Source organism: Palaemon carinicauda, chromosome 8 (assembly GCF_036898095.1).
Source record: "Palaemon carinicauda isolate YSFRI2023 chromosome 8, ASM3689809v2, whole genome shotgun sequence".
In the NCBI taxonomy this organism is placed as follows: Eukaryota; Metazoa; Arthropoda; class Malacostraca; order Decapoda; family Palaemonidae; genus Palaemon; species Palaemon carinicauda.
Genome location: NC_090732.1, coordinates 102777324 through 102799823, shown reverse-complemented (window position 1 = coordinate 102799823; position 22500 = coordinate 102777324). Strand labels below are relative to the sequence as shown.

Sequence of the window (22500 nt, the reverse complement as noted above, 5' to 3'; positions counted from 1 at the left end):
GGACTTGCCAAGGGAGACGATTTCCTCTACGTCTTCCGCTGCACCCACCACGGGATCAGGTTCGGGGTCAAAACCCTCAAAATCTCGGGGAGAAACTGCATCAGGCCACAGCTTCTTCCAGGCAGAATTGAGCGTTCGTCGAGTTAATCCCACCCAAGCCTGATCTATGATCTTCAAGCAGTGCACGATGTTAAAGTGGCTCTTCCAAAATTCACGCAAAGTTAAGTTTGTGCTTTGCGTGACATTAAAGCACTGCTTGAATAGGTGCTTGGTGGAGAACTTCTTGAAGTTCGAGATGACTTTGCTGGTCCATGGGCTGGAGGGGAGGGGGGGGGGTGAGCGGGTGCACTGTCAAGGCATAGCAGGCACTTTAAAGGCAATTTCTGCTCATGAAGATACTTCTTCACAGAAGGACCGAAAACTTGGTTAACCCATTGGACAAAGAATTGCCTAGTGACCCAGGCCTTCCAGTTGGATCGCCAGCAAACATGATGCTGATCCTTACCGACGTTGTGTGCCTTAAAGGCCCTAGGGTTCTCCGATAGTAAACCAGAAAGGGCTTGACTTTAAAGTCCCCACTAGCGTTGGCACATAGGGCAAGAGTCAACCGACCCTTCATTGGCTTATGCCCAGGCAATTTCTTCTCTTTGGCAGTGATGTAGGTTCGACTGGGCATCTTCCAAAACAGCCCGGTTTCATCACAATTTAACACCTGCTGCTCTACGTAGCCTTCTTCCTGCACGATCCTTTCAAAGCTCTTCACAAAGTCAGCTGCAGTCTTTGTGTCCGCACTAGCAGCCTCTCTGTGGCGAACAACTGAATGAATCCCGGACCGTTTCTTAAATTTTTCAAACCAGCCACGAGATGCCTTGAAATCGTCTGAGGAAGGTTCGGTTGAACTCTCCCCAGCATCACCCCCAGAGCTCGCCTCCTTCAAGTCAGTGAAGATGGCGTGCGCCTTCTCGCAGATGATGGTGTCGCCAACAATCTCTCTGTCCTTGATCCAGATTAGCAGAAGTCGTTTCATCTCTTCTATGACAGGGCTATGACGTTTTGAAATGATGGTGATCAAGGTTTCACTGCTTTAATGGCTTCTTTCTGTTTCAAGATTGTCGAGATCGTCGACACATTTCGGCCATATTCTTTTGCAAGTTCACTCACGCGGACGCCACGCTCATGCTTTTCAATAATTTCTTGCTTTACTTCTAAAGAAAGCATTTCCTTCTTCCTTTTCTCACCACTACCACTACCACTTGCGAAACTAAGCCTTTTAGGACCCATGCTTTACGTAAAAAACCGTTAAAGGATGTACGTAAAATCACGATTAAAATACAGTTAATAGCAGAACGCAGAGGGCACAACCACACGAAGCGACGAGAACAGAGGAATGACCCAAGCCACGCTAATTGAGGGTCCCTCCGAGGTCGAAGTGCTGCCTTCTACCGGCGGAAATAAAAAATACATCCGGCGCTATGAGTACCATCTACGCGTACGGGTATTGTTTACTTCGGGTGTCGAAAAAAAATTCGGGTGTAGAGTAGGAACGTGTTCGAATTGTACTTCGCGTGTCGAAAAATTTGGATACAACCGGTACGACGAAAATTACTTGATTCGTGTGTGGAAATAAAATTCGGGTGTAGAGTCGAAAAATTGCTTGAATTTTACTTCGGATGTTAGAAAATTCGGATGTAGATACGTTCGTGTGTAGAGGTTCCACTGTACTGTGACTTAAATCGCATAACGTTAACCGGAGTTTAATTCGTGTTGTGATGCATGATATTTTATAGTAGAGTATTTAGCTCTGTGGTACTTGATTATAAAGCCTCAATAGTGAATGGAAAGAAAAAATAAAGATTTTATTTATGAGAGAGAGAGAGAGAGAGAGAGAGAGAGAGAGAGAGAGAGAGAGAGAGAGAGAGAGAGAGAGAGAGAGAGAGAGAGAGAGTCATCTATCACCACAAAATAATGGTAAATAACTATAAGTATCATTTATTAAAAATAGAATATAATTTCAACATCCACTAATTTTTAACACAAACTTTCTTGAATGTTAAATAACAACAAAACAGACAAATTCATCAGACCCCAAAAATGTGCAAGGTAAATGTACAAAGGAAACTTAAACTTTAATCCGATATAACAACAGTTCTTAAAGAGAAGACAAAAATTTAATAAATATATAAAAATATTCTCTTGAGAACATAGCCAAAAATATAAGATCACTATAATTTTCCTAATGAACAAAGTTGAAACACAAACAACCCACCTTTCTATGATGCCAGAGCCATCCCAGGGATATGACAATTATTGCCAGGAGGAGAAATAGCAAAATGGAAGCTACTAGAATTATGTGCCATAGATTCCATTCTGGAGGTTCCTCTGTATAAAAGAAATATATTAATATTGAGAGAGAGAGAGAGAGAGAGAGAGAGAGAGAGAGAGAGAGAGAGAGAGAGAGAGAGAGAGAGAGAGAGAGAGATTAAAAATAAATTATGGCAAAGTTCAAAGAGCTCTCAAAATATTGAAATTTTACCATATCTGAATGCACTCATATTCATCTCCCATAGCCTACATCCTTTATGTAATTATATTTTCATGAAGCTGTTTGTTTATTAATTAAAAGAAAGTTATAACATTGCTGCTTAGTACATGTGAAAATTTCTACATTAAATACTATATAAAGAATAGCTATAATAAAAATACTAATATTTTTCAATTAAAATTATGCAAATAGAAGTCATGTACAGTATAGATAAAGTTTGATCATGATACTAATGAATCTAATGATCACAAAAGATTCAATATGTATATTTCCTTTGCAGCTTTGAATGAGAAAGTAACATTAGTAACACTATAAAATAATTTCACTCAAAAATGAAAGGAATTTTTTTCATTTTCCAAGTCTTCAATAAATTTGGTTTAATACTAAGAATATAACAAGATATTTAATGTGACCTGAGAGAACAAAATAAAATGTGTCCTACAAGCATTTTTCTTATGGAGCTTCTGTAGTGTAAATGTTACTACAAATTAAGTCTAAACTAATCTGGTTGAATTATTTCAAGGGTACCATTTCTTCCAACCTTTAAATTGACCAAATCTTTTATGACGGGCATTGCAATACTTTTCTAAATAGCATATCAAACCTTTTATTTAAGGAGTATTTAATGAATATGGAGAGATTGCCCTACTTTACCCACTTGAAAAACTATTAAAAACAATGGATCTGCTGTGTAAAAGAAAAACCTACACCAACATAATACATCTAAGAGCTAGTTTCCCTGTTTGGAATGATTAAAATTGAACCTTTTCTGTAAAAGAAAATTATATACTTGCCATAAAAAATGAACTGCTCAACGGAAATGAAATAAATATTCAGAAATGTACCTTTCACTTCCTTATCAAGCATAGAATACCCTTAGAGAATAAAGGCATCTTTATTCTTACAGCTGTTTAACAGCAAAATTCTTGGATGAGATCAATGTCTAAACTATACTGTACATTCCCTTAATGTGATACCCCTAATGTGAATGTTAAAACAAATCAAAAATATTCATCCTAATGGCATAGGATAATATCAAAGCAGTAAAAAATCTTCATGATAAGTAGTAATAAAAAAATAAAAGGAGCTATTTTTAACATTAACTTCTTTGATGACCTGCTCATGTGAAGCTGCTATTTCTATTAAGGTGACAACAAGAACTTCAGATGTATGCACTACAATAATGACTAATAGAAAAATGACTAAACACATGGTGGGTTAAAGAAATTATAGAGAAGTAGCAACAAAACTACAAGAAGAAATTTAGATGATGGGTGGAATGGGCTGAGAGTAATGTCAAAAATGTAGCTGTATGCTGCTGAAATAACCAAAGAATACCTCAAACTTATTTACGACAAGAACACTCGACAATACAAGAAAGTAGCCCCTTAAACATTTAACCTAAAAGAAACAAAAGATAACAATGCTGCAATATACACAATACATCTATTCAGATATTTCAGGTGACTAGATACTGTTTTTTTTAGTCGTTACTTTTAGGTTACACAACATAAAATAAAACCAAGCGGCTAATCACCAATGAAAGTAGATGTCTTATAGAATAAATCAATTACAAACAACCGGCCAACGAAAAAAAAAAAAAGTAAATATTTGATAAAAAAAATTCAAATGAATCTTCTCACAAGCTACTAAATACACTTCAGGTATACGCTATTTTATTCATAACAAAATCAGTAAAGATAAAAATCATGACCTTACCCAAACAAGAGGAAATTAGAACAAAGGCTTAATCCAAATTCTTTTTTAGTAGATTCAAATGCATTGAAATTTGAAGTTCAGGAGAGAATGTTATTTTTGAGTGTATCTATTTGATAAACATCATATTAGGAAAGCTTGAATATCTTATAATATACATTAAAGATGTAAGAAATGTAATCTCAGTACCAAGGTTCTGTAAATAACAAAGTTACAGATAAATAGGCCTCACCATAGTGTATATGGTTTTACAGCCATTGGAATTCCCTGTCTCAGTTTTAAATATTGTACTAGGTAACTTTTGAAGATTGATAAATACTAAAGGCTTTTGAAAGGCCAAATATGGCCATTGTGATTATTGCTTTAGGAGTTAAAAAAAAAAAGAAACTACTCAAAATGGCAAAATATAATATCAAAGTATAACAATTCTTAAAATTACATAAATGATTACAATACTTACCCAGAATTCATATGCTACAGTTTTCCCCAAAGAAGGATGAGACCTGAAAAACTTTGAAACTACAAGAATTTGGCCTATTTCAAACAAAAACCCTTCCTTCCAGCTGCATATTATCGCAGAAGCCATTTTAAGGACCTTATTCCTTTATAGCAAATATGAACTAGAAATTTAAAAACAAACCTATAATAGTAAGAGGGAAGGAAATATCCAAGAATTTCTGGAATACACTACTCCCTTGCCATATCACTGGTCACCTATTGGACCCTCATTATACTACCTTCTTCTATCTAATTTATATTTATTTTGTAGACTCGTCAGTATATCGTAGGTTTCCGCAGCCAATACATATTTATAATTTTTCTAGATTTTAAGCATTTCTGTGGTAAAATAAGCATATTCATGGCTAAAATAAACCACAGATTAAAATATAGATAACTCAAGAGGCCTCAGATCAGTATCCTAGATGCTAATTTTGTCAGTGACTGAAGCATATCTCTCCAACCTACTGTAGCATTCAGTATGCCACGTTGTTCAGTTTCCGTTTACAAATTACTACTGTACATGATATCGCTCAATAGCTTTATTTTGCGGTGGTGTTTTGTATCTTTGTACATAATTTTGATTTTCTTTCAAACTCTACAATGTCGGTCAAATGCTCTGCATCTTTCAAGGCTTTTGCCGATGAACCAGCCCACATAAATCAATGGAAATGAAAAATTAATCAACTTTAGAACAATAAATGTTGTAAGGTACCATCTTATCTAATTTTGGTGCTAAGATGAGTCAAGTAAGATGTCTAAAAAAAAGGGGGGCCTAGGATTTGAGGGCCCAATCATTTAGTGAGGGGTTAGGGCTCGAAGCGATTGACAAAATTTATTTCTGTATTCTGCTGAATGTTCATATTGTTTCCCTTTTGAAGCATAACTATGTTGACGTTCACCTCTGAAAAACTACAATTCCTATAGATAGTTAGGCCTCTAATACAGTACTGAAGCAATCTAGAGGCTAATGAAATCGAAACTAAACCTTATTCCCTATATACCAAAAGTCCAGTACTGGGATGAGGGTGGGCAGGAGCATACAAATAAATTTCATTATCAAAATTTTATTTATTTCTATGAACATCCTGATTTTCATATTGTAGATTTCCACACAGTGATGGAGGTGGATCAGTGAAGGAAAGAGAAAGGCCATTAATAGGCCTAAAACTGATTTAATACCCTAGACTTTCAAGTCTAACATCTTTGTAACACCCCTTCTTATATTAAAGTTTGATATAAATTTATTCTCCAGTTTGTGTTCTAAATACCACCTTTTTTTACCTAGTCTTTTATCTACATAATCTACCCAAGAATATTCCAAACAAAAAGTTAAATCCAAAATTGATTAAAATTTAATCACTAAAACAAACCAATCCTATTTGGTTCAACTCTCCAACAGCTACTATAGAAACTAAAGCCAGCATAAATAAAATAAACCTGTTTCTTCAGTGTAATTCTTGGCAAATACCAACTTGGCACACCATTGAGCTGCTGCTATAACCCATTCCAAAGAAAAATTCATACAAATATCAAAAGATGTAGCATCACTTCTAACATAATGAACCCTAACATTAAAGTTATCTGACTTGGATCCAACGCCTTGTGAGACTTTGTGACTAAACTTTAAACATGAAAAAAACATCACATTCTTAGACAGAGGACGATCGGAACCCCTAATCCTAATACTGTAAACAAAATTTGAACCATCAGAGCAATCTCTGCTGTTCATAAAGACCCTGAATTTGTTCATTAAAGGACCCAGAACTGAGTTTTGCATACTGACGAATGTCAAGACCATTTATTCGGATGAATCTGGATTTTCCTACTTAACTGTTTGGCTAAGATAATAGATTCTCATGGGATAAACTTTTGACAAAGAATAATTTTCTCAAACTTGTCCAAGTCAATAGCATTTTGTGTGCTCATTCTCACAAATTCCAAATCCCTAGCCACCCTGATGGATGTAGATCAATTGTTTTGAAAAACCTGATTTTCTCAGCTTCACTGATATGCAAAGATGTTCAATATTTCTGTAATAAAGCCAGTGGCAATAGTTGTGCATTTGTGTTAACACATTTAATGAGGGTCTACTTTAGCAAATAAAAGACTATAATTTTCACAAAAAATGTGATTTAAAAAACTGCTGAGACATATCAAAGTAGTAATCAAGCTAGTGAGTACAAAGAAAAATATTCAATAACAGAGAAAAACACAACAGGCATCCCACAAATGTCTAGTTGATAATAGTTAGAGGGTGTCTGGTTTTAGACCCAAAAGAACAACAGCCAGGTAAGCCCAACACCAAATACAACCCCTATGGAACCCAACCATAGCAGTAACCTTCCTAGTAAATAGCTTAAAACTCACTGTCCTGAGGTGGGATTGACCTGTTGCCATGCGAATGCAAGGCAAACGTGTTACCACTGTACTAGCCAGGAAGCTACTTTAATGGGAAGAGGTCCTTAAAATGGCAGATGAGGTAGGATGCAGCTGGAACTAAACCAGATAGTTAAGCATTCTTGTCCAAATGTTAAGAAAGAAGGGCTATCTATTAAATAGGGGAAAATTCTAGTACAGTATTTCTAAATTTAGTTATATCTCTTCCTTATTTGAAGTGATAGCATATGAATTTTGGGTAGATTCATTAAAATGCATTAATTGTGATATCTGAAATGTTTAACTTTGGCCCACTTTTTCTAAATTTAACAAATAAAAGAATATCCATGATGAAAAATGGTAATGATTATGGATAAATGAAAATGAAAAAGGAATTGCTTTTTACTTAAAGAAACTATTGGAGATTTGGTCTTGATATATTCCACCAAAATGAAGATCTTTCATTCCCCAATTTTCAGAGAAAACATTTGCACCTAAAATCATACCCCGGGTCACAATGAATATCCTCTGATTATTCATAACAAAACACTTACTGGCTTTACATAACAATGATAATACATTAGTATTAATGGGAAGTTTCCATAAGCAAACATTTATTGAAGAGTATTAAGCAGAAACATTATTATATATTAAAAAAATAATTGATGTGCAATTTATACTAAAAATATTAAAAAATACATGCAAAATGAATAATCAAGTCTTCTTTTTATTTCTTAGTAAAAGATGTGCATAAATGGTTTTCATTCAGTCTCAAAAGTAGAGTTTAATTATCATTAACATAAATCAACTTAGCAGAAAAGATTAAGTGCTTTACCCCAAAAAGGAAATAACTACCCATAAAGCAAACCATTACAACAATTTTTAACAATTTGGATCCCTTTCCATCTGTTAACTTAAGGATAAAAAAGACAATTTGAAGTAATAATACTTCAAACCTAAAGAAAATATATAATGAAAAATCAAAATATCTTCATAAACATTATGACAACTTTTCCCTAAGAGTGCTTGAATAACAAAATAGTTCTCTGCAGTCTCTTGCCGGACTTCCATCAGTGTACATCTAGGTTTCCATTTATGTATTTTTCATCCTTGTTTTCATGGGACTGTTACTCACCACATCTTTAAATGATTTCCATCATTGAGACCTTGTCTTTGTCAAAAATGGGGGGCATTACATTCTTCAGATATATTTTCCTTGTTAGTCTCCATGTTTATGTTGAAGACAGCAGTTCTGGGCTTATGTATGCCTCAAAGTCTTGCTCTCTCAGCTAAAGGGATATTTCTTTTTACAAGTGGTCTATCTTAAATTCTAATTTCAAACAGGCTGCAGCAACTCTTCCTTACAACACACTTAATCCCTATTTCAGTCTAGAGGGTTCATAAGGTTACAGAAATTTTCTCTCTTATAAGGCCTGCCTTCTACATCAACATGATTTCCCAATTCCTCTATTCCAGTTTTCAGTGTCTATAGTATTTTGAAATCCTATTCAATGTGTGACATCTCTTACATCCCTTCAGTACACAGTGCTGAGTTAACACCTAACATCTTTCCCATGACAGCCACAGGGCCACTTTCCTGACTACTTTCCCTCTTCTTTCTTTCCAGTCAGTCTAAGTTTTATTTTGCTCATGTTAACTTTCATTTCCTCCCCTTCACTAAACTCTTCCACTTTTTAAAGATGTCTGCAATTAGGACTACACCATTTATGCATAACTGTTCCAAGATCCCTCCTTTCAAGCACTTTTTTGTAGCTTTCCCCCTTAATATAATAAACAGAAGAGGTCACATGGCTGATTCTTTAGGAACACCATTTACATTATTTTTCTGATATATTTGCTCCAGTCTTTTCTTATGGTCTTTATTATGCTTGAATAATAATACTAATTTACTCTACTATGGTAACTTCTGCCTTTGTTATGCCCTCTGAACCGTATCTGCTTTGGTACTTGTGGAATGGCTTTTCATGAAAAGAAAAGAAAAAAGAAAAAAAAAATGATATAGCCTTTGCCTGGTGAATAGTTGCCTCATTCAAAACTATGCTTTTTCTGTTGACCTTTGGCAAGAGGAGGTAAATTTCACAAACCTTTCCTCTAGCTCTCAAATATTTTCTAAGTATGCTCTATAATTTCAATACAGTATATGACTTCTGCATAGTAGTGTACCCTTTTTAGTTTTTAATAAGTTTCAAGCCCATTTTCCCATTCTTATCATAAATCTCCGTTTGTTAGGTTCCCATATATTCTGGTAAACTAAATAATGACCAGTTCTCCTACTGATCTAATCAAATCACTTACTTTGGAATTTTTCCATTTTCCACATTCCTTTTTTGCCCTTAAAGACTCTTGTTATATAATACACTATATTTGTCCCTAACATCCTTGAGTTTATATAATTTTCATTTTCTTCAAAAGATTTTCAAAATACAGTACCATGTCAAGAGTTCCGGCATCTTTTTTCCAACTTCAATTTCTCAATTTAAATTTTCTATATTTCACTGACATCTTTGCTAATATTTCTATAAACCTCCCCTGAAGTTCATATTTCTTCTCTCTAAAAGCTTGGCTTTTATCAATGCTTACCACTAAACTAAAAATTTTCAGTTTTCTTTCAACAGGCTTAGGCCTTTAGTACAGTAATGGGAATATAGAGGTTAATGGCAATAACCTTGACTTGGATGTGCTTGTTAAAGACTGGATTACCATCATCATCCCCACTGTAATCAAATAGCCTAGTCTTTCCTACTTGAACTAAATGTTAGATATCCCTTGTCTTTCATTCTTCTCGTTGACTTGTGATTGATTCCAAATGACGCTTTGTCTACCCCATTCAGATCGTAAAGTGTCATAAAAAGTGTTTAGATTATTTGTGATTATATGGAATGTCTACTAGTTTTGTTAGTTCGTGTAAAATGTTCAAGGAACTTATTTCTGGCCAATCATGATCCTCACTCTCTCATACTGGTGGCAATGTTGCGCCTTGGATAATTGTTGTGAGCAATGTGAAAGCCTTACTATTCTTCTTATGAAATTTTATGTTCAGATTGTAGGTGACCAAATTAAGAGTTCCAAAAGATAAAAGCAATCTAATTTTTAGTTCAAGCAGAGAAAACTACATTAGTTTATTACAGTGGGGGATGATGATGACAATGCTACTCCAACCATTAATAAGCTGCCGGCCTTTGATATTAAGAAGCTTCAAAAGCTCTTGTCATTTCTGGCTTTATTTGCTAAAAACTAGGGTGGCCAGTATAAGTCTTTGGCCAAAGGGAGATTCTAGCATAACCTGCCCAGTTTCCAACCCAAGCCTAACTCCTCTAGTTTTCCCTATGGTTTCTAGTGCACCCGGATAATTGTTTTGATCGTACACAGTGCATGAAGGAGTCAATCGCCTCTCTTGCACACTCAAAATACTTCAGATATGTCTGATGTGAAAACCCTCGCAAGTCCAGTCTGCTCATTTCAACCAGTCGATTCTGAGGTAGATGACAAGAGGTGGTAGCCTGGATCCAAAAACCCTTTCACTCACTGCTACTACCCCAAATGAAGAAGCGAGTCCCCATTTTCTGATTTTTTAAAAATAGAATTTATGAATTAATAGCTCAAGTGTAAAGAAAATCTGTTAATCTGGTTCCTGTTTACTGTCAAGTCCTTTACTCCCACAAAAGTCTTATATGATCTATAAAACAAATCAATTCACTAGCCTTGTTATTGATTCATATCTAATTACTTCTTTTGAACAAGCCATTAAAGTCAACATTCCAATTCTTAACATCAATTTTAGATTTTCTGACTCAATTACATAACTGCATTTCACATGGGACTTACAAGGTGCAGCAGCCTTTGTTTGTCTTGTGTCTGAGTCATTTACAATTGTGTTCTTCAGTGGTTGAGACAGTGTATGACGTACATAAGTATTCTTTTAATTTCTTCCCTTATTTTGGGTCCTGTATTAATAACAAATAAAAATTATAAAGTGACTGCAAAAATGGATGCTAAACCACAGTGATGCTCTGAGGTCCCTCTCTAGAAAAACAAAATTTTCTCCCGTAACTATCATGTCTCTAGAAATTTCTCTTCCAAGATATGTTTTGAAAGAGGTAGACTGTTAAGATTTTGCTCTAATAGACTTTTTAGCCAAAATGCCGACAAGACTTATAGACATACAGAATGCTATGAAGAAGACTGACTTTCTATTTTCATCAGGTTTGAAAAAGTGTTCATCCCAAACCATGGGTGCTGCTCGTAGTCAGAAATGGTTAATCCCAAACAATGGATGCTCTCTGTGGTCAGAGAGGGATATTAAATTACACTGTCCTCTAACACCAACCCCCCTTTAAAAGGAATCCATACATTTTTCAAGTTATCTAACCAATTCAGCAAAGGCCATTGATGACATGAAGGCAGACTCAGCCCCTGGCCTTGATGGTATCCCTTCTGTGCTGCTCAAGTCCTGTAAACATGCGTTGGCACGACCTATTTTCATCCTCTGGTCACAATCCTTTGAATCAGGTGTAGTCCCGTCCTTCTACAAGAACTCCGTTATTTGTCCACTCTACAAAAAAGGGAGTCACGCAACTGCTTCTAATTACCGACCTGTATCATCCCATATCATCAAGATATTTGAGCGTTTTATTATGAAACGCCTTGTCCACCATCTTGAGTCCAACAGCCTTCTATGCAGCCAACAGCATGGTTTGAGGTCAGGTCATAGCTGTTTAACCCAGCTTCTCCACCACTTCGATAACATTCTGGAAAACTTTCTTGAGGGAAGCGATACCGATTGCATTTATTTGGACTACGCCAAAGCTTTCGATAAGGTGGATCATGCCCTACTCATCAAGAAGCTCTCCAAGTATGGAATCCATCAAAAGATTGTAAAATGGATCGAATCATTTCTTAAGGATCGCACACAGCAAGTCGCAGTTGAAGGCCAGTTCAGTGTTGCAGCCTTAATTTTGAGTGGAGTACCTCAAGGAACCGTTCTGGGTCCTATACTGTTTCTTATATTCATAAACGACACAGCACTGTGTGTAGGCAACAGTGTCGTTCGTTGCTTTGCTGACGATACAAGGATTATGAGAGCAATATCAACTACTCCTGATATGGTACTCTTGCAACAGGATCTGAATACTGTTACCCAATGGTCAACTAAGAACAACATGTCATTGCATGAAGATAAGTTCGAGTTTATGAGCCATGCAGTAAATAGGAGGAATCCTTTGCTACAATTACCGTTTACTGCCAACCTATATCAGTATTCAATGTCCAAAGGCACTCTCACTCCTTCCGACCAACTGAGAGATCTTGGAGTTACAGTTACCTCGGACCTAAAGTGGACTGCTCATATCAGAGATATGGCCAACCAAGCAAGACAAAAAGCCGGATGGGTTCTCAGCATCTTCTTTAACCGGAGTCCTACCATCATGCTAACTTTGTATAAGTCTATGGTACGCAGTCTACTAGAGTACTGTTGTCCTCTGTGGAATCCCCAAAGCGTGTCGGACATCGAAGAACTGGAAGGAGTTCAGCGGACTTTTACTGCACGAATTGCAGGGGCTCAGCATCTCAACTACTGGGAGAGACTCAAGAAACTATCCATCATGTCACTGCAACGCCGACGAGAACGGTATATCCTGCTACACATGTGGAAGATTCTCCATGGATCAGTCAGCAACGACCTGAAGATCAAGTTTGTGTCTAGGCCTCGGAATGGCTTTAAAGCAGTCGTTCCTCCTCTGCAAGGAGGCGTGGCAGCCTATAACCAGAGTCTATATGACAAGTCTTTCGCTGTCATTGGCCCACGTCTCTGGAACTGCCTCCCAGTACACATTAACAAGATTGGAGAATTCGAGCCATTCAAAAGAAAACTTTCATCTTTGCTCCAGCGAATTCCTGACAAGCCTCCTGTTAAGGGGTATACATCTCCTAACACCAACTCAATCCTGGACTGGAGGATGGATCCAGCTACATTGGAGCTATGGGGCAGTCAAGATAGTTGATGACCCTGTTGCAGCGACTAAACCGGACATAAGTAACATAAGTACGTAGGCCCAAAATTTGAAAGTAGAGATTATAAAACTCCAAAAGAAAAATGTAATAAAAGAGATATTGAATCTATCTCCTGGTTTTAGTTACAGGATATTCCTAGTCCCCAAAGTGCCAGGAGGTTAAAGACCAGTTCTAGATATTTTAGTTCAAAATAAATTCACGGTTCTCACCAAGTTTTCGAGCAAAATGCCCATAACAGTCTTCAGGCAGTTAGGAAAGGAGAAATATGATATTTTAATTATAAAATAAATTTTTGAATATACTTACCCGGTGAATATATAATAGCTGCTGCTCAGCGGCTCGACAGAAAACACACTCAAAAACTCGCGAGCGATCGCTATGAAGGTTGCGGGTGTGCCCACCAGCGCCAACTATCGGCCAGATACCACTCCTGCATGTAAACAAACCCTTCAATTCTTCTCGTCCCGCTGCGTCTCTATTGGGGAGGAAGGGAGGGCCTTTAATTTATATATTCACCGGGTAAGTATATTCAAAAATTTATTTTATAATTAAAATATCATTTTTAAATATTTAACTTAGCCGGTGAATATATAATAGCTGATTCACACCCAAGGCGGTGGGTAGAGACCAGAGTTAATTAAGTTTACAGCGTATATGCTAAGAGTTTTTGACAGTTATCAATATAACAAAACCAAAATATATAGGTACCTGGTAAGGAAGGTGACTTAGACGATTACTCTGCCTTGTAAGTCTGTCTTCCTCACGAAGCCCAGCGATCCTCTTAGGATGCTGAAAGACTCCCAGGAGCTGAAGTATGAAGGGTTGCAACCCATACTAACAGGACCTCATCAAACCCATAATCTGGGCGCTCTCAAGAAATGACTTTGACCACCCGCCAAATCAACCAGGATGCGAAAGGCTTCTTAGCCTTCCGTACAACCCATAAAAAACAATATTAAAAACATTTCAAGAGACAGATTAAAAAGGATATTGGAATTAGGGAAGTGTAGTGGTAGAACCCTCACCCACTACTGCACTCGCTGCAACGAATGGACCCAGTGTGTAGCAGTCCTCGTAAAGAGTCTGGACATCTTTCAAGTAAAATGACACGAATACTGACTTGCTTCTCCAAAAAGTCGCGTCCATGATACTTTGCAGAGATCTATTTTGCTTGAAGGCCACGGAGGTTGCTATAGCTCTAATTTCGTGCGTCTTAACCTTAAGCAAAGATTGGTCTTCCTCATTCAAGTGGGAATGAGCTTCTCGTATTAAAAATCTGATAAAATATGACAAAGCATTCTTTGACATAGGTAAGGATGGTTTCTTAACCGAACACCATAACGCTTCAGATTTACCTCGTAATGTCTTAGTACGAGCTAAATAGAACTTAAGAGCTCTAACGGGACATAACACTCTTTCCAGTTCGTTGCCTACGATCTCTGATAAGCAAGGAATATCAAAAGATTTAGGCCAAGGACGAGAAGGCAGTTCATTTTTGGCCAGGAAACCAAGTTGAAGAGAACAAGTGGCTTTTTCTGTAGAAAAGCCGATGTTCTTACTGAAGGCATGAAGTTCACTGACTCTTTTAGCCGAGGCCAAGCACACCAGGAAAAGAGTCGTAAGAGTGAGATCCTTCAGGGAGGCTGAATGTAATGGTGGCTCAAACCTGTCTGCCATGAGGAACCTTAGGACCACGTCTAAGTTCCATCCAGGAGTAGCCAAACGACGTTCCTTAGAGGTTTCAAAAGACTTAAGGAGATCTTGTAGATCTTTATTGTTGGAAAGATCTAAGCCTCTATGCCGGAAGACCGAAGCCAACATGCTCCTGTAGCCCTTGATCGTGGTAGCTGAAAGGGAGCGAACTTTTCTCAGGTGTAAGAGAAAATCAGCTATTTGGGCTACAGAGGTACTGGATGAGGATACAGATGCTGACTTGCACCAGTCTCGGAAGACTTCCCACTTCGACTGGTATACTCTAATGGTAGAAGCTCTCCTCGCTCTTGCAATCGCACTGGCTGCCTCCTTCGAAAAGCCTCGAGCTCTAGAGAGTCTTTCGATAGTCTGAAGGCAGTCAGACTAAGAGCGGGGAGGCTTTGGTGTACATTCTTTACGTGGGGCTGACGTAACAGATCTACTCTTAGAGGAAGACTTCTTGGAAAGTCTACCAGCCATCGAAGTACCTCGGTGAACCATTCTCTCACGGGCCAGAGGGGAGCAACTAATGTCAACCTTGTCCCTTCGTGAGAGGCGAACTTCTGCAGTACCTTGTTGACAATCTTGAATGGTGGGAATGCATATAGGTCCAGATGAGACCAATCTAGAAGAAATGCGTCTATGTGTATTGCTGCTGGGTCTGGGACTGGAGAGCAATAGATTGGAAGTCTCTTGGTCATCGAGGTTGCAAAGAGGTCTATGGTGGGTTGACCCCAAGTCGCCCAAAGACTCTTGCACACGTCCTTGTGGAGGGTCCATTCCGTAGGAATTACCTGACCCCTCCGACTGAGGCAGTCTGCTAAGACGTTCAAGTCGCCCTGGATAAACCTCGTTAACAGGGAGATGCCTCGATCTCTTGACTAAATGAGCAGGTCCCTTGCGATCTCGTACAGCGTCAGGGAGTGGGTGCCTCCTTGCTTGGAAATGTATGCCAAGGCTGTGGTATTGTCGGAGTTGATCTCTACCACTTTGTTTCGAAGGAGACTCTCGAAGTTCATCAAGGCCAGGTGGACTGCCAAAAGCTCCTTGCCGTTGATGTGCATGCTCCTCTGACTTGAGGTCCACAGACCTGAGCATTCCCGACCGTCCAGGGTCGCACCCCAACCCAAATCCGACGCGCCTGATAATAGTACGTGGTTTGGGTTCTGAACTGCTAGGGAAAGTCCCTCTCTCAGCCTGATATTGTCGTTCCACCAATTCAGGCATGCCTTTACTGGTTCGGAGATCGGGATTGAGACCGTCTCTAACGTCTTGTCCTTTTTCCAGTGAAAAGCTAGATGGAACTGGAGAGGTCGAAGGTGTAGCCTTCCTAGCGAGACAAACTGCTCCAGGGATGATAGAGTTCCTACTAGACTCATCCAATTCCTGACTGAGCATCGTCCTCTCTTCAACATCAGTTGGACTTTGAGCAGGGCTTGCTCTATTCAGGGGGCAGACGGAAAAGCCCGAAAAACTGGACTGCGAATCTCCATCCCTAAATACAGTATAGTTTGGGATGGAATCAGCTGGGACTTTTCTAGGTTGACCAAAAGTCCCAATTCCTTGGTCAGATCCAATGTCCAATGAAGATCCTGCAGACAGCGATGACTGGACGAGGCTCTGAGAAGCCAGTCGTCCAAGTACAGGGAGGCTCGGATTCCCGATAAATGGAGGAATTTTGCTACATTCCTCATAAGCCTCGTAAACACGAGAGGAGCAGGACTTAGGCCAAAGCACAGGGCCCGAAACTGGTATACCACATTGTTGAAAACAAACCTCAGAAAAGGTTGGGAATCTGGGTGTATGGGGATGTGGAAGTATGCGTCTCTTAGATCGAGAGAGACCATCCAGTCTCCCTTTCTGACCGCTGCTAAGACTGATTTCGTGGTCTCCATGGTGAACTTTGTCTTCGTAACAAAGACGTTGAGTGCACTGACGTCTAGCACCGGTCTCCAACCTCCTGTCTTCTTCGGTACTAAGAAGAGACGGTTGTAAAACCCCGGTGATTGAAGGTCCGAGACTTTCACCACCGCTCCCTTCTCTAGAAAAAGAGACACTTCTAGGTTCAGGGCTTGTCTCTTTGACTCCTCTCGGTACCTGGGAGAGAGGTCGATGGGGGAAGTCGCTAGAGGAGGTTTGCGTACAAATGGAATTTTGTACCCCTCTCTGAGCAACCTCACAGATTGTTGGTCTGCGCCCTTCTTCTCCCAGGCTTGCCAGAAGTTCTTCAGTCTGGCTCCTACTGCTGTCTGAGGCTGCGGGCAGTCAGACTCTGCCACGTGAGGACTTGGCTCCTCTCTTCTTTCCTCTCTTTCCCTCGGCACGAGTACCTCCCCTGCTGGGAGCTCTGCCACGAAAGGGCGGAATAAATCTGGACGCCGGAGTGTCTATCCTAGGTCTTGCAGAAAAGGATGTCGAAGGAGTCCCTTTGCGAGCAGAGGACGCAACCAAGTCATGGGTGTCCTTCTGCACGAGAGAAGAAGCTATGTCCTTAACCAATTGTTGCGGGAACAAAAACTTTGATAAGGGAGCAAAGAGCAGTTCAGATCTCTGACAGGGAGTAACTCCTGCCGACAGAAAAGAGCAAAGGGACTCTCGCTTCTTTAGGACTCCCGACGTAAAAGAGGAGGAGAGCTCATTGGAACCATCGCGGATGGCTTTATCCATACAGGACATAATCAGTAAGGAGACATCTCTATCAGCCGATGAGATTTTCCTACTTAAGGCTCCCAAACACCAGTCAAGGAAGTTGAAAACTTCAAAGGCTCTGTAAATGCCTTTCAGCAGATGGTCAAGGTCCGAGGAGGACCAACTAATCTTCGAGCGTCTCATGGCTAGGCGGCGGGGAGAGGGAGAGTCTACAAGGCTTGAGAAGTCGCCCTGGGCAGAGGCAAGGACTCCCAAGCCGAGAACTTCTCCCGTGGCATACCAGACGCTCGATCTAGACGAGAGTTTAGACGGAGGGAAGGCAAAGGCCGTCTTCCCCAAACTCCTCTTGGTTTCCAACCAGTCGCCTAAAAGCCGTAAAGCTCTCTTGGAAGAGCGAGAGAGCACAAGTTTTGTAAAGGCTGGCATGTTAGCAGGTACGCCTAAAACAAACTCAGACGGCGGCGAACGAGGAGCAACAGCGACGAAGTGATCGGAAAACAACTCCTTAAAAATTAACATGACTTTCTTAAAGTCCATTGATGGAGGAACTGTTCTGGGTTCGTCTACATCCGAAGGATGATCATGCTGAGGGTCAGCAACGTCCTCATCTGAAGGATCCTCATCTGACAACTGCTGTGAAACAAGCAAAGGGGTTGGCAATGCTTGACACGCAGCGTCCACACGCACTGGTGCATTAGTAGCGGACCAGGACGCAACGTCATGTAACTGCTTAACCCTTTTACCCCCAGGCTCTTTGGAAATTTCCAACCCTTAACCCCCAAGGGGTTATTTTTTCCCCAGCACATTTTGCAGCATATTTTCTTTAAATTGCTCTAACAGCCTTAATTTTTGTCATAGAGAGGTCAGGTTGGTCTCATTCTCTTGGAAAATGCCCGAATTTTCTTAAAAAATTATCAAAAATATGAAAAAATGAATTTTTATAGCATTTTTTTGCATGGACGTACCGGTACGTCCATGGGGGTAAAGGGATGGCTTTTGTGAAACGTACCAGTACGTCCTTTGGGGGTAAAAGGGTTAACAGTCTGTGAACTGTCAACAACAACAGGTGCGTGAGGACGCTCGGCGTCCACTCGAGACTGTTTTGACTGCCTAGTCTGAGCAGTCAAAACAACTCTAGACTGCGGTGGTTGACGCTCAGCGTCAAAACAAGTAAACTCCGATGGTTGACGAACGTCCTGAACGTCAACAGGAGCATTAGTAAGTGGCCTAACGTCCAAATGCGGCTGAAAATCAACACGAGACCGCATCGAGTGAGGCTCTACATATCGTGACTGACGTGACTTAGCTACGCCAACGTCAACAGGACGCACAAAGGTTCGTTTGGGCGGCTGAAGGCCAGGATCTCGATGAGATAAACGGCTAGGCTCAACGTGAACCTTATCGGCAGAATAGTCTTCCATAAGGGAGGTGAGCTTAGTCTGCATGTCCTGCAGTATAACCCATTTAGGGTACACGGGAATGGGTGCGGTAAACGACGGGGTTAACGTCTGAGACGGCACAACCTTGCCTACACCAAGACTTTCTGAGCCTGTGTAATGTTGCTGCTTAGGCGGCGAGCAGTCATCCGATGACTGCAACGGGTCAGAACTGTCCCAATGACTACATCCAGGACGCTGGACCTGTCCTGAAGGGACCGACTTTCGCTTAAGAGGTCTAGAAACCTTGCTCCACGGTTTCTTATGCGAAAAGCCTTCGGATGACGAGGAGAAAATGGGCTCTCTCGTCTTATGGTAGGGGCGATCTTGGTGAGATACGCCTGATACCATAGAGGGAACGTCTGTTCGCTGATCAAGGCCTCTCGAACCCATAAGTCGTACGACATTACTTCTCCCCTGGGCTTGGGAGCTTGCAAGAGGTCTCGGACTAGGTGAACGACAGGCACGAACAGACGAACCCTCGGTCGCAACACTGTTCACAACACTGCGCACTAATCACTTTCCCACTATTTTCCGCTGTGGCACTCTGACACTTAAGCTCTTTAACGTCAGCCATGAGTTGATTACGATCAGTTGCTAACGCTTCAACTCTTTCCCCCAAGGCATGAATAGCACGTAACATGTCTTGCATAGATGGTTCCTGAGTGCCAGAAGGGGGGTTAGGTACAACCACTACAGGGGAAGGATTAGGTTCAGGGGCATGTGGAGAGGAAAAATCTACTGACCTAGAGGAACTCCTCCTTACCTTATCTCTCTCTAGCCTACGTGCATACTTATCGTATTAGAGCCAATCGAATTCCGAAAGGCCCACGCATTCCTCACACTGATCTCCCAATTGACAGGTTTTACCCCGACAATTGGAACACACAGTATGTGGGTCGAGAGATGCCTTTGGAAGACGCCTATTACAGTCCCTAGCATTACACTTACGAAATCTAGGTACTTGTGAAGGGTCAGCCATTTTGAATAGTAATAATAATAATAATAATAATAATAATAATAATAATAATTAGTCAAAGAAAGTCCAAAAAAAACAATCCAAGTCATCAACAATTAAATCTGTCCAATAAAGAGTTCAAGAGTTTAAGTTGAGGAAAAACACCTGCACTGCGAAAGCTCAAACCAAAATGAAGTACTTCACCAAATATGTTGAGAAAACTCCAGGTTATACAGCGAGTATTGATACGTCTTGTCGTCAAGGTCGACAGAGAAGAATTGAAGGGTTTGTTTACATGCAGGAGTGGTATCTGCCCGATAGTTGGCGCTGGTGGGCACACCCGCAACCTTCATAGCGATCGCTCGCGAGTTTTTGAGTGTTTTCTGTCGAGCCGCTGAGCAGCAGCTATTATATATTCACCGGCTAAGTTAAATATTTAAAAGAGGTTTTTGATACTCCTCACAGATGTGTTCTTTCAAATTCATATTTATTTAATTCAACAAAACTCCTCCAGTTTATGAACGATCTGAAAGGTTACCAATTCAAGTGTTTGTGATTCTGCCTCAAGATTACTCAACAATTTTTCACCAGGATGATGGCCCCCGTCTTGAAATGATTAAGATTTCTGAGAATCAGGGCTTTTTATACCTTCACTGGAAAGGATTAGGGATCAACGGGGGAAGTTACTGCAACTGTGGTAACTAGGAAAGTAAGAAATCCTTGTCAATTTGTTAAAGTCTCCTCCTACCCTAACTCAGAGGAATCTATATTTGGGAATAATGATAACAGTTCCCTTCTGAGTTTTAAAGTCAGAAAAAAAGAATTTACTCCTCTTTTGTTATATAAGTTCAAGAGGGTGAAGTCAATATCAGTTCAAATGTGGAAAAGATTACTATGGACCATGGATTTGTTAGAGAAGTTTGTTCCCATGAGCCACTTGAAGGTAAGAGTTTTCCCATATTATCTCAATCGAAATTGGGACAGGATATTGAATCTACACAATTTCTATTTCAATGATAATGAACAAACATCAACTCCTGACTTGGAGGGACAATCCTCAGTTTTCTTATAAGTAAGGATTCCAGACCTATCTTTTTTCACAGATGTTTCAATGAAAGGATGGGGTGCAACTTTAAATGTTCTCTATTTGTTACGGAAGTTGATAACGAAAGAATAAACTCTTCTTAGTAATTGCCTGGAACATTTAATAGTGTTCAGGGCCTTCAGAATCTCGACAGCATTATTTTATATCTGGAAAAGAGGTCTGAATCCATATACAGTAGTACATAGCAAAAGTGCTACTGACTTGGACAAATTTGAGAGGAATAGTCCCTCTCCTTTGGTTTATCCTTGGAAATCTAACACATTAGAAGATCAGGTAAGCAGGAAAAACCAGATTCTTCCAAACGAACGGTCTCTGCATCTGCCAGGGTCTCTAAAGATTTGGAATTGGTGGGGACAACCAAATGTGGACACATAACTAAACTAAAGATAAGGGGTTTTGTAAACAAGTTCTGGATATTTTACCATGGAAGGTGGATACTCTGGTCAAACCTGAATCTGTAACCTTTCCACTGTTTGGCATGATTTGACATGTGATAGAGATGTTCAGGATATCTACGGACAGAAAGACAACTCTGACTGTTCTCGTTTGGCTCAAAGACAAGGTTTACAAGTTTAATCTTCCCAGACAACTGGCTCCGAGGGCGGTGTATCCACGCCCATACACGTTACCTAACAAAATGGAGATTGTCCACTATACTTTACAAGATAGAGGACTTTCAAAGGTCTGCAGATTACTTATTCTAGGTTCTATAAGACATTTTAACAATAATCTGTACCAAATGAAATGGAATTTTTATTCCAATTGATGCAAGTCTAGGAATGTGTCGGTGACTAGGATTAGTTTTGATAATAAAAATAATTTCATTTCTATGTTCCCATTTTTATGAAAAAACCTGTCCATTTCAGCTATTAAGAATAGATCCATGCCGAATCTTTACGGAAACATTTAGGATTGTATTTATTCATTTCAAGTATTTCTGCAGATGTATTTTGGTCTTTCTATATTTAAAAATCACCAGTAATTGGAACAATTTCATTTAATCTAGATGCAGTATCACAATGTATAAAAGATTTGCACTTTGAACCTTTGGCTGACCTTTCGGTTATGGATCTCAGGGCAAAGACTTTTCTTGTTGAAGTTAGAGTTAGCTAAACGCATTAGTTAACTATGATCTTTTATATAATGTAGGTTTTGGAGAAAACAGAAAGGTCTTATCTCTTTTGTATAAAATCAAGAGCTAAGAATGATTTTGGGACAAAAAGTTGTCCTGTGAGAGCTGTTCAGGTAATTTGGACAAGATTGCAAGGCATTAGGGGTAATTTTTTTTTTTTGTGGGGTTAAGATGTCAAATTGTCCTCTGTCCAGTAATGATATGTGCTTTCTTCTTAAAATCTTGGTCACAGAGAACTGGATATGTCAGATAAAATACTTGAAGGTTAAGGTTCATGATATTAAAAGTAAAGCTAATTTTCTCTATTTTTGTAGGAAGCTTTCTTTGGAAAGGATCATAGCAACAGTGGCATACCAAATGTGT

General features: G+C 39.6%; 1 protein-coding gene across 6 annotated transcripts in view; it reads right to left on the bottom strand.

Moving 5' to 3' along the window:
* Positions 1-22500, bottom strand: part of babo (TGF-beta receptor type-1 babo) — a 419621-nt gene that overhangs the window by 140429 nt on the left and 256692 nt on the right. For all 6 annotated transcript variants that reach the window (XM_068378789.1, XM_068378785.1, XM_068378786.1 and 3 more), the window contains exon 4: positions 2267-2379. In XM_068378789.1, the coding sequence (XP_068234890.1) occupies positions 2267-2379 (113 nt within the window). The remainder of the gene's footprint in view (positions 1-2266; positions 2380-22500) is intronic.